At 52.6% G+C, this 12,719-nt stretch overlaps 1 protein-coding gene across 14 annotated transcripts in view; it reads left to right on the top strand.

Annotated features, from left to right (window-relative positions):
* Positions 1-12,719, top strand: part of ARHGEF11 (Rho guanine nucleotide exchange factor 11) — a 76,835-nt gene that overhangs the window by 28,985 nt on the left and 35,131 nt on the right. For 7 of the 14 annotated variants that reach the window (XM_074318701.1, XM_074318698.1, XM_074318693.1 and 4 more), the window contains exons 2-8: positions 5,168-5,200; positions 6,300-6,314; positions 6,608-6,696; positions 7,502-7,600; positions 10,395-10,444; positions 11,697-11,754; positions 12,500-12,675. In XM_074318701.1, coding sequence (XP_074174802.1) covers positions 5,168-5,200; positions 6,300-6,314; positions 6,608-6,696; positions 7,502-7,600; positions 10,395-10,444; positions 11,697-11,754; positions 12,500-12,675 — 520 coding nt within the window. The remainder of the gene's footprint in view (positions 1-5,167; positions 5,201-6,299; positions 6,315-6,607; positions 6,697-7,501; positions 7,601-10,394; positions 10,445-11,696; positions 11,755-12,499; positions 12,676-12,719) is intronic. The other 7 variants (XM_074318695.1, XM_074318703.1, XM_074318700.1 and 4 more) reach the window with 3 other exon arrangements.

Genomic DNA, 12,719 nt, shown 5'->3' with positions numbered 1-12,719 from the left:
GCGTCTGTGGTGTTCTGTCGGCAGGGGCTGTCCGCACACAGGCCTCTTCTCTCCTGTCAGGTAGACAGGCCCAGGGGGCTGGTCGCCAGCCTCAGGCTGCAGGGGACCCTACCCAGAGGCAGAGTCCTTGGGGCGGTGGGGTGCCAGGAGCTGCTTAAAGCCCCACCCTCCAGACCAGCAGGTGTGGCCAGGGTCGCTCCTTCCTGGTTTACTGATGCTCCTGGCTGGGGAGGGGCTTTCTGTCTCTGTCTGCTTATCACAGGTATGTGTCTGTATATACAGACATCATGTGTGTATCCCATACATCTCGTACATGTATCATGTCACGTTATTGTGTGTGTGCGTATGTGAGCTGTATATATTACATGAGGATACATATATTATGTACGTGTATGTGTATGTGTGCATATAAGAAAGAAAATAGGAGGGAATAGGAGGGAAGGCCTACTAAAGGCCGGGTAGACCTGCCTCTGGCCACAGGTTGTCGACCTTGCTGTTTAGGAGCACCGACCTTGAAGTCAGACCGCCTTTCTGCACACCTTCACTCCGCTCCATTTCTCCGCTCAGTCCTCTGAAAACGAGTGGCCTGCCGTCTTTATGGGGATTAAGTGACACGAGCTAGGTCGGCTGTTTGCACAGGGCCTGGTGGGTAGGAGGAGCTTAATCATTGTCAGGACAGGGATATTCTAGGCCTTTTCCTCACTTAGACGCTTGTGGTGGGACAGATGGGGTAAGGACCCTCCCCTGATGGGACTCCAGTGATTGTCGCCACGTGAGACTGTAAGCCCAGTGGTGCCAGAACTTGTGCCTTTTCATGAGAAACCAGAAACCTGTATTTTTTAATGTGAAATTACCTGCTTTTCAAATTAACAACAATTTTTTTTTTAAATAGACACACACACACACACGCACACACACACACCCCGTAGACCAACAGAAGGGATATATGGGGTGAGCTGATTCCCGGTTTTCACCTTTGCTGTCTGGAAGGTCACAGACATGTCCTTGCTGTGTCACGCACCCTCTAGGTTAGGATGAGGAAGGTGTTTGGATGTGTTTACAGAGTGCCTGCTGCTGCTGGAGAGCATATGAGGACACATGTGACCTTTGTCCTCCAGCATAGAGGCAGGACCCACACTCCAGACGATGGGACACTTGTGTCAGAGTGTGGACCGCACCATAAGAAATGACGAGGAAATGGAAGATTGCCATGAACTGATAAGGAGTTCTTTTGCTTTTCATTTGATAGATCCACAAAGTGAAAAGGTGTGAGGTAAGCAAGAAAGGAAAATAAGAATATTTGGTTAGTTTTACAGGGAGAAACACAGAAAGGAAACCAAGCACAAGTGAAAGTGGTCACTTGGGGAGGAGTGGGACACTTCTGATTATACTTTTAAGTTTTCATTTTGAGTTTTCAGCTATGTCAATGCTTAACAAAATAACTAAGCCTGAAAAAAGCAAACCCTAAACTTAAGCACAAATATAAAAAGAAACCTAAATGCATTTCAAATTGATAACAGTTAATTTAAAGTGACTTTCACACACGGTACCGACTGCATACCTTTAGTGGGATACAGTCTAAGAAATTTCCTTGCAAAATGAATGATAAGGAAACCTTGAACTTTGCTTGGTAAGCGTGTCATGGCCACTGCTACTGGTGCAGTAACTCCAGAAACGGTCCTGTGTGTGTTCAGAGTAAAGCAATGAGTGAAAAGAGCGCTTTTGGGGCACAGGGCTCTCACTATAGAAAAAGAAGATAAAATACTGAATCGTGAAGACGAGGGAGAAGCTTGCAGTGTTGGAGTTGGACTGGAGATTGCAGTGTGAACTCGCCATTTCTTAATAAATGTTTCCTGCTCTGGCCTCTGAAGGCCTAGAAGCCGTGATAGCAGGAGCGAGCACCGGCTCCCAGACCTTGTTTCTAAAGACATTTCCTACCAAGAGGAACAGCTGTATAGAAGATTAACTAAACGGCTGTGGGCATTTGAATGCGGACTCCGTATCAGATAACACTGTCCGAGTTCGCCTGACAGGGTGTGCCGGCTGTGCTCGTGTAGGATTCCGAGGGATGTGGAGGACATATGCTGAAGAAGTTAGGGACAGTGTCATGATGTCTGCAGCTTCCAAACGGGAGAAAAAAGTGTCCTCAGAGAGAGAAAGCCGCTGTGACGAACGGTAATCAGTGGCTCCAGGTGAAGGGAATCCAGCTGTTCATCGCGCTGCTCCTTCTGCTTCAACATAGGCTTGAAGTTTCTCAGACTGAAATGTTGGGTAAAAGAAACATGGGCTGCAGTGGCCAGGGAAAGCTTCCTGGACTCACTGCCATTTGACCAGAGCCTTGAAAAGGGGGTAAGAGACGGACAGGAAAGAGAGGGGGTGGGGGCCATCATAACAGGCAGTGGTTCAAATGGGCCCTGCATCTTCTAGGACCCAACAGGTAGGATATGAGTGCCTGAGAAGGTGTTTGGACCCACCTAATGAAAAGCCGTAATGCCGTGACTGCACGCACACCCCAGAGTGTGGAGAGTGAAGAAGGAGACCCAGGTTCTTGATGAGGGGCTCAAAGAAAATAGTTTTGGGGGAGTTCGTCTGTTGTGGTAGAGTGCCGATGGCCTGGGGAGTGGAAACACAGGACTTAGCCAGCCCTCCAGACTTGAGGCCATGGGCGTGGTTACGGTGGTGGACGTCAGGACGTACAGGAAGGGACAGCCCTGGGAAACAAAAGAACTTACCGGTCTCCATAACTGACTGGATATACATGGGGGGGTTACTGAGAAGTTGGACCAGAAAAACCTGTCTCACTGGTGCCATTTAGAGGCCCACAGATTGGGGGAGGGGTTCTTCACTCCTGGACCTTCTCCATGTCCGTTGCGTTTAGGCTGATTGCAATCTGACCTCTGGTACCAAATTTCCATGGGAATGTCATCAAGGATCGGGAGACCCTGCCATTAAAGTCCTTTCTTTATTTCTGACCACCCTATTTCATGCCAGACTCCCTTCGTTCCTCCTTTCCCTCCTCCTGGTCGCTCAGACTTGGCCTTGGCCGTCCTCAGATCTCTGCTCAGACTCAAAAGCCATTGACCAAATAGCCCGTCAGTCGTTCCCACCTGCAGATCTGCTGCTATAGGCATTGCTTCCTCCTCCAGTTCAGCGGTAGCTCTTCCTCCTCTCAGTTCTCCAAGAGAAAAGGCTGGGCACCTGTTGAGATTATACTTAGTTGTAATCCCCCCGTCCCCGCCGTGCCTGCCCCACCCTATGATATATATGTATTTTTTAAGATTTTATTGGGGAAGGGGAACAGGACTTTATTGGGGAACAGTGTGTACTTCCAGGACTTTTTTCCAAGTCACGTTGTTGTCCTTTCAATCTTAGTTGTGGAGGGCGCCGTTCAGCTTCAAGTTATTGTCCTTTCAGTCTTGGTTGTGGAGGGCGCAGCTCAGCTCCAGGTCCAATTGCCATTTTCTAGTTGCAGGGGGTGCAGCCCACCATCCCTTGTGGGAGTCAAACCCTGCAACCTTGTGGTTGAGAGGATGCGCTCCAACCAACTGAGCCATCTGGGAGGCAGCTCAGCTCAAGGTGCCATGTTCAATCTTAGTTGCAGGGGTCGCTGCCCACCATCCCCTGCGGGACTTGAGGAATTGAACTGGCAACCTTGTGGTTGAGAGCCCACTGGCCCATATGGGAATTGAACCAGCAGCCTTCAGAGTTAGGAGCACGGAGCTCCAACAGCCTGAGCCACCGAGCCAGACCGTGATATTTTTTTTTTAGAGGAACTTTCGATGGCTGCTGCGATGACGCTGTCCAAGCCCTGGCAATCCAGCCAGGCATGTGGGCTTTGTGTTATGTGGAACAGCTCACAACCGAGCCTGGCGCAAACCAAACCAGGCTGTTTCGTCTAGGCTTTAACACGGGCCTGGGAAGCCAGTGCCCTCCCGGGCCGGGCAGATTGAAGCAAGCAGGATGCCAAGCTGTCCCACCATAAAGTGACTTTCTCCTGTGGCAGTTCAGGCCCCTCCTGGTGGCCCAGTGGTGGGCTGTCGTGGATCTGGCCGAAGTCAACAGATGAGCAGCTGGAATAAGGACCTTGAAAGGTCGTTTCTGAGAACCCCTCTGATGGGCGCCAGGGCGGGCTGTACCGCCCATGTTTGCACCAATGTCCCGGCCGTTTCCCTCGCCCGTTTCCTGCAGGTGACAGTCTCTTTCGTGTTTGTGTCCCCTGGTGCCTGGCACAGTGCTTGGGGTAGCGCTGTCCAGAACCTTCTGCACTGACGGGAATGGTTCACTCTGCACCGCACGAATGGCTAGTACAGCTGAGACGCTGGACTTTAAATTTTGCTTAAAATGTAAATTTTAATAGCTGCACGTGGCTAGTGGCGACTGTGCTCGGTAGCACAGGGCCAGCTGGGGAGCGCTCTCCATTTGATCAAGGTGTCACTGACGCCGCGCTGCCTGAGTTCAGGTGTGTAGCTTAGCGACTTCGCTTACTGTGCCGTGCCGGGCGCTCCACAGGAAGCTTAGCGACCGTCCTAGGTTCTAGAACATCTATTAAGTGATGAACTGAGCCGAATCTTTGTCTCGGGAGGAGGTGGGGTGGTCAGGGGGCGGTGGATAGGGTACCTTGAGGAAAGCCAGAGTTGTAGCTTCGGGAAGTTTGTCCCATCTGGCTTCCAGTGCCAGGAAGGGGTAGATTGGGAAGGACTTCTGGGAGCCGGGACCTGGACGGGGACAGAGCCTCAGTGTGTCGGTCCCGGGGACACCGATCAGGACCGCACTGCCTTACGGACCCTGCGCCTCACCTGGACAAGCATTTCCGCTGGATGTCGGTGCTGTGGGCGCCGTGGCAGGTGTCGGGCCCACGCTGGCCAGGCAGCCCGCTTGGTGCCATGGTGGGCGGCTCTGAGCACAGTAGGGAAGCTCGAAAAGGGTTTAGCAGCAAAGTGACGGGTAAATTTGCGTTTTAGTAAATCCACTCCTACTGCCCTGTGGTCAGTTTCCACCCCGCGTCCACGACAGCTTGAGTGGTTTTTCTCTTGAACCAACTGTCTCCAGTGTCTTGTGTAGTTTATGTGTTGTTTTGTGTCTCTTTCTCTTCCTCCGTTCCTGCCTCGCTCTCCCCTGGGCCCCGCGCTCTCTCCTTCCTTGATGTCCTTCTCTCTCTGACCCAAAGATCAGCCAGTAAAAAGCAGCCTCACCTGTCCAGGTAAGAGGGGTACCAGGGTGACGGGGGAGAAGACCCCCGCTTTTAAATTGAAAAGTTGTTTTTTTGTTGTATTTATCATTTGGAGAGACAACGCCTTCACATGACTTAGAATTTTAAAGGCACAGATGGAAATGTAACGAAAAGTTCCCAAGTCCCTCCACGTGCCCCAGGCACTCGGCTCCCTTCCTCAGAGACAGCCAGCGTTGTATGTCTGTTGTGCCCTTTCAGAGAGATTTCAGATGTTTATGCAGGTGTAACAAATACATTAACTACGTAAGCAAATAACTTCCGTCTCCGCTCTTCTACCCACTTTTTCCCGGTCCACCTCATTCTGCATCTTGCTTTTTTCACTCAGCAGCATTTCTTGGAGACGATTCCCCATGTGTAGAAAGAGCCCCTCATTTCTTCTCTCGGCTGAATATTGGTGGTCGCACTGATACACTGCAGCGTATATAACCGCTCAGCCGGTGGGAACATTTCCACGCGCCCAGTGTGTGCCGCTGCAGGCACTGCTCCCATGGCAGCGTCTCCATTGGCGTTCACTGCGGCTGTGCTGGGGGACCCCCTTCCGAGGGGCAGCACTTTAGGGGCTGGCAGTGGGAACACTTGTCTACAGAGGCATAGCAATGGCTCAAGGGGCGCCCGTCCTGCAGGGTCCTGTTAGAGAGCAGGTCAAGCCATGGAGCTTCTGACCGGGTGGGGTGGTCTGTCCGAACAAGGTGCCTCGGCTGAGTGTGGGGTGGGCGGAGCCCGCCAGACAGACCAGCGTCCTGTTCCCCGTGGTCCTGCACCATCAGTGGAATTTTCAAGGGCTTGGGTCAATGCTGTATCCCTCCTCGACAAGTGCACAGTTGCCCAATGGTATTACCAGACACCCAGTTGGCCTCCTCGACACGCCGCTTTGGGGAGGGACGGAGACGTGAAGCTGAAGTCGGGTCTGTCCCTGCTGTGTTCGTGCAGCTTCTGTGTGTTTCTGCCTCCCCACGTCCTCGCCCTCCAGTCTCTCCTTCCTGTGGGAGTCATTGCTGCAAACTAACTCGCTCTTTGTTTTCTCCCGTCTCGCACTCATTCTGTCTGCTGCTCCGTTCTGTTCCATCAGCCCCATTGCAGCCTGGTAAGCCCCACAAGCACGTGTGTGTGTGCACATCTCGTCCTCGCTGTTGTCTCTGTCTCTGACTCCAGGAAGGGCCGGTGCCCTTCACGCCTTGCTGGGGACTAAAGAAACCATGCTTGTCCTGCCAGCCTAGGGTTCCAAATAGGTGGTGTTGCCGGTGGTGTAGACACGGCTAGTCTCCACCTGACTGAGAGGGTTACAGGGTGAGAGGGTTGCTGCCCAAGACCCGGGCCCCTTCTGACGGGGCGTCCTGCCCCTGCCCACCTGACTGATGGGCTCTTCCTCCTCCTCAGGTTAAGTAGCCTGTCTCTGGGCGATTCCACACCTGAACGCAAGTCCCCTTCCCACCACCGCCAGCCCTCGGACGCGTCTGAGACAACAGGTAACGTCCCTGGGGCATGCGCACTAGACACACAGCTGTGCACTCATACAGACAGACCCGTGTGCCCCAGATAGGAAACAACGAACCTGCATACCAGGCTCATGATGTGTGCTGGGCCTGGTCACGTGTTTTATATGAAATCAGCTGTAGAAAGTGGGCTTCACTGTCCCTGTTTTACATGAGGAAGCTGAGGCACAGAGGGGTTAAGAAACTTGCCCGAGTGCACGAGCTTGTAGGGGACAGAATGGGGACCTGAACCGGCGGGGTTTAGGTCGAGAACTCATGCTGTACCCGGTCAGGAAGAGTCGCACGTGCCTGCACACACCCACGAGGGCAGAGGCGTGGCGGGTTACAGCCTCGTTTTCTTTCTTTCACTATGTGTGGGCGCACGTGTGACAAGGGACATTTCTCTTGCCGTGTATCCTTCCCTATGGGCAAGGTGCCAGCCCTGAGTCAACCTGTGTGAGTTGCCCAGCTCTGCAGAGCCAGCAAGCCCTGCTGACCCACCTGCTCGTTCATTGGCAGAGGATTTGGGCTTCGGTCCTGGGCTGCTTCTCTGTAACATTAGTCATCGGCCTGGCATCAGCCCTGCCCCGTCTTTGGCCCGTCTGTCCCAGACAATCCAAGACACACAACTGTGTACAGAGAGGGTACTTCGTTGCAGGGACAGCGGTTGCTGAGGGAAGCGCGTGGTCGCCTTAGTTTGGACAGGCTCCGTCGGGGGCGGGAATGGGGTCTCCAGGGAGGGCTTTTCCGGGCTGCTCTTGCTGGTGCGCACTAACCTTCCAGCCGTACCTCCCACCAGGCCTCGTTCAGCGCTGTGTCATCATCCAGAAGGACCAGCATGGCTTTGGCTTCACCGTCAGCGGGGACCGTGTCGTTCTGGTGCAGTCTGTGCGGCCGGGTGAGTGTTGCAGCCCTCGTGCCCACAGTGAGCACTTGTCACACAGGCGCCCTGTGTGTGACACTACCTTCTCGTGGGGGCTGGGAAGTCCTGGGGTCATGAGCGACTCCCTCTGGAATAGGACCCCCGGGGCTTCTGGGAAAGTCTCCACAGTAGGCCACCAGGCAGGATTCCCAGGGCCGGCACTCCAGGCTCGCCTCCCCTGTTGGGCAGTGTGAAAACGGCGGAAGAGCCCGCAGTCGTCGGGCATGTGCCCGGTTGCCCCACGGAGCCGCTCACTGGGCCAGGGCCCCGGAGGAACCAAAGGGCTGGGCTCGTCCTTGTAGCCCCCATCAGCACTCGGCACAGGCTGCCGCTTCTGCAGCACTGTCCAAGTGCTGCTGCACGGGCAGTGAGCATGAAATAATAAGTTCCCGAAGCTGAACCATGTGTGTCAGACATTCGGGCCACGAGACGGGGTTCGGGTAGTTGGTGGTTTGAGGCATTGTCATTTTTCTTCCGACCAGTTGGCAAAGCCCTTTTCAAAGAAAGAGGATTTCAGAAGTAGTTTGAAAGATAGAAATGAAACACATTGGCAGGGTGGGGATTTGGTGGGGAGGGAGTAAAGAGTGGGGGGCGCTGTTCGCAAATCAGTCAGGAAACCAATTAGGTGTGAAAGCTTCGAATATCTCAGAGCAGTCATGCCAGGTGACAGAACCATTGTTGTGAGTGACCCAGGCTGAAGGAGACAGGAAGGTCTGGGAGTGGGGGGGGGTACAAAGCAGGTGTCACACATGGGGTTGGGCCTGGTGACGTGGAGCATCGTGGGCTTGGCTTGAAGAAGATAGGAGGAAAGGGGTGGGAGCAGGCAGGCGCTTCACTCTAAGTACAAGGCAAAATGGACAGGAACATACATTAAGTAGTTTTGGAAAGATTTGATGTTCATTTACGGGAAAGGCGAAAAGAGAACGTTAAATTTACGACCAAAATGAGGTGTATGGGTCATGCAAGGATGTAAACAACTGCAGCTTCTTTTGTTTGGGAATTAACTTTTATCAGTGAGAAGTTCGTTTTTCATATTCTAGGATAGAGCTCTGAAAAGATGCTTTTATTCTCTGCTTCCCTTATTCTCTCAAGGTTCCTGGACCAGGTGAAACAGAGCTAGTGGGACTGCCGTAACTTGTACTTGGCCTCTTGATACAGAAAATTTGGGGGCCCCTCCAGGGTGTGTGAGTCAGCATTCTGTCAGTTTTTCCTCCTTTTAGGCTTGAGCAGAGTCAGACCCGAGAGAAAGAACAAAAGAAAGGCTTGCAGCACAATACAAGTTTTGGAAGATACATGGATGTATGCGTATTGGGAAGGAGAAAGGCAGAGGTCCCATTTGGATTGGCATTGAAATCGCCAGAGTAACACAACAGTTTTTGCCTTTTCCAGATACTACGTTCCCCTAGTTTACTGTGTGTCAAAGTATAGCCTGTGCTCTGCCTGCATCAAAATGGTTAGGTGCTCAGATGGTTGAGCCCTCGGTCAGGATCGCCAGGTGCTCGAATGGTTGAGCCCTCGGTCCTGGACCCACCTCGGTCCTGGGCCCAGCCCCAGAGGTTCCAAATCACTTTCTGGGAAGGGGCCAAGGACACTGTAACAAATCCCCCTGGTGAGTCTCACGCTTCCTGAAGTCTGGGAACTGCTCTAATACCTTAACTCTGAGGAGTTCAAGTTTTTTAAATCACTAAGTTATTAGAAGTCACATCATGTATGTGTTTCACACATCCAGGCAAAATAGCTTTCCTCTCCACCTTTGGTTTCTAGATGACGGTGTAAGAGCATTTCCAGCTAGAGGCAGGACTCTTCCATAAATAGCACACTTTCCATGAGAGTCGTCTTGAGTCCCAATATTGAGAAGCCAAACTGCAGTGTAGTCGTCACTGTAATTTCTCTTAAGACTAGAAACGTCTATATGTGCTTTGTGGGAATTTTGTTTTGCTCATATGAGTGCAACTTACCGATTTAATGATTATCTTGGGGCAAATTTACAAAAAGCGTAATTTCTATTCTCTCATTACCTAGTCTCAGTGTTAGTGTTTCTTATGCTTCCTGGGCAAATTGAATCAGGATTCCAAGTCATTTAAAACCACATGTGCTCAGAACCACTGCAGCCTCCGGTCAGGTGCTAACCTGAAAAGCTGAGAGCACATTCTGAGCTCCTTAGCCCGTCACAGTCAGAAGCTCTTAACCAGGCCCATTAGAAAGGCTGAAGCTGTAAATAGTTGAAACAATTTTTGAACAGAAAATAAAACCATTACCATTATTGCCTTTAATGCAGTGAACCTCCAGAATGTCTTTATGAACTTCTGCGCGCTTATGAACCAGTTTGGACACTCATATTTTAATCCTTTTATCCATAGCCCTCTCAGTAATGATTTATGTTAGGGTTATGTTTAATACAGTACACTCTTCCCACTGGACGGTAGGAAGTCACTCTTATTTGACCTGGGAACACATCCGGACACATGCAGATAAAGCATCACCTGCTCTCCCAGAGCCGGGCCCCTCCTCTGTCCTGCGGGCCTGGCCCCCAGGAGTCTGGTGTCGGGCCAGGTGGGGAAAGAGCAAGAGGTGTGAGCTGATACAGCCCACTTTGCTTAAGTGGTCTGTCACTGGAGCAGAGCGGGGTGCACACCCAGCCTTTGAGGGACTTAACACAGGGACGTGAGAGAACGTTTTGGAGGGAAGCGATGCGACAGGGACTCGGGTGTACATTAGTGACGTCTGGGCAAGGTGGTTGGGCACTGCTGACCAGGCCTCCTTCTTACAGGAGGCGCAGCCATGAGAGCCGGTGTGAAAGAGGGCGACCGCATCATCAAAGTGAGTGACTCTCTGCGCCCTTGACACCAGCTGCCAGGCAGCCGCTGAGTTAGGGTGCTGCCACGCGAGTAAGCACGGTGGGGGCCTCGTGGTGGAGACAGCCGGGTTCATGTCCTACGCCCTTCTTGACTCTAATGTAGCCGAGCTGCTGGAACAGCTGGTATTACTCCTGTTTTACAAATAACAAAAGCAAGATTAAGAGGTAGATGCTGAGACGCCGAAGGACCCAGTGCCTTCGGGTTCTCGGACTGGTGTTCTGTCCTGCGCACAATGCTGGCTTCAGGTCCTATAGTTGTAACTACTGTCACCTGCCCTGTCGACTAGCACTTTCTTCTGCAGTGCAGTCCTAGAACCGTTAAGGAAACCCTGAAGGAGGAAGCGTGCTGGGTCAGTTGACATGTGTATAGGGCAAATGGTTGAACAAGTATATACCAAAAATGAGGGAATGAATGAATGAGCAAGCAAAGCTATGGGCCTTGTCCCTGCACTTACAGACTAGCTGAGAACAAGAATGAATGAATGATGAATGAATGAGCGAAGGCGCAGGTCGCGTCCCCGCACTTACAGACTAGCTAGGAACAAGAATGAATGAATGAATGAATGAATGACGAATGAATGAGCGAAGGCGCAGGTCGCGTCCCCGCACTTACAGACTAGCTGGGAACAAGAATGAATGAATGAGTGAATGAATGAGTGAATGAATGAGTGAAGGCACAGGTCTCTTCCCCACACTTACAGACTAGCTAGGAACAAGAATGAATGAATGAATGAATGAATGACGAATGAATGAGCGAAGGCGCAGGTCTCTTCCCCGCACTTACAGACTAGCTAGGAACAAGAATGAATGAATGAATGAATGACGAATGAATGAGCGAAGGCACAGGTCTCTTCCCCGCACTTACAGACTAGCTAGGAACAAGAATGAATGAATGAATGAATGAGTGAGTGAATGAATGAGTGAAGGCACAGGTCTCTTCCCCGCACTTACAGACTAGCTAGGAACAAGAATGAATGAATGAATGAATGACGAATGAATGAGCGAAGGCGCAGGTCTCTTCCCCGCACTTACAGACTGGCTAGGAATACAGCACAGGGGGCCGCAAACAGGAACAAGTTCAGGTGGTTTGGGGAAACAGTGACCACAGGTGGCTAGAGGACACTAGAGGTAGCTTCCTAAAGGTGGGGCCTTTGACCTTGTACAAGGATCCCTAGGTTTTGGTCCCCATTACTCAGTGTCATTTGTCCCCAACAGGTGAACGGCACCATGGTGACCAACAGCTCGCACCTGGAGGTGGTGAAGCTCATCAAATGTGAGTTGGAGAGAGCCAACCACTCATGAAGTGGGGAGCAGGTGGGGGGCAGTTGACCCGGAGGCTTCCTTCCAGAGTGGGCAGCATCTGCAGTCACCTCTTTAACCTTGAGTGAAACCGCCCACCTCGACGGCCACTATCCTAGTAGCATTTCAGGTGGAGACGCTGCTAGTCTCTCATCACACTTTGTTTTATCCCATCTGCATGCCCGGTCAGAACACAGCCCCCCGAGACCAGGTCCCACTCAGCTGCCATTCATAGACACTCTTCCTCATTTCTTCCTGTTTGGGGGGAAAAAAGCAAAACCATTCTGTGTGTGTCTGGGAAGACGTGGCCATTGAGACTGTGCGGGCAGATAAAGGAGGTGGGGTGGGTTAGAGGGTGTGGGCGTTAGGGGAGGTGGGAGGCTGGCACCGGAGGGCCTGCCATGTGCCGCGCAGGCTGTGCCCCAGGGCTTCACGCTGGCTGCTTAGTGAGACAGATAGAGATGAGGCACTGGGGGCAGCCCCTCGTGCGGGGCCGGGGGTTCATGGGTAGATTTGGGCTGCGGTCTCTGCGTGAAGAAGGGAGGGAAGGGGGCCTTGTGCTGATGTAGGGCAGGTGAGTGGGGTTCGAGAGTGGAGGAACATGACAAGAGAGGAGAACGCCATCTACAGAGGAGGTAGCTTGTGAGCGGAGAGGGAAGTGCAGCCCTCTAGCCTGCTGCCATGGCCCACGGAGCGCGCCTTCTTTGTCTGTCCTGCAGCCGGCGCCTATGTGGCACTGACACTCCTGGGCTCCGCACCCTCGTCCGTTGGTGTCTCTGGGCTGCAGCAGGACCCAGCCTTGGCAGGAGCTCCCCGAGCCCCCCCTGTGGTCCCCCCGCCACCGCCTCCCCCTCTGCCACCTCCACAGCGCATCACAGGACCCAGGCCTCTGCAGGTAATGGCCCTGCCCCTCTCCTCATCCTGTTGTCCCTAATGGCG

Source organism: Rhinolophus sinicus, linkage group LG14, assembly GCF_036562045.2.
Source record: "Rhinolophus sinicus isolate RSC01 linkage group LG14, ASM3656204v1, whole genome shotgun sequence".
Classification (NCBI taxonomy): Eukaryota; Metazoa; Chordata; class Mammalia; order Chiroptera; family Rhinolophidae; genus Rhinolophus; species Rhinolophus sinicus.
Note: the sequence above shows the minus strand (reverse complement) of the source record. Positions and strands in the feature narration are given on the sequence as shown.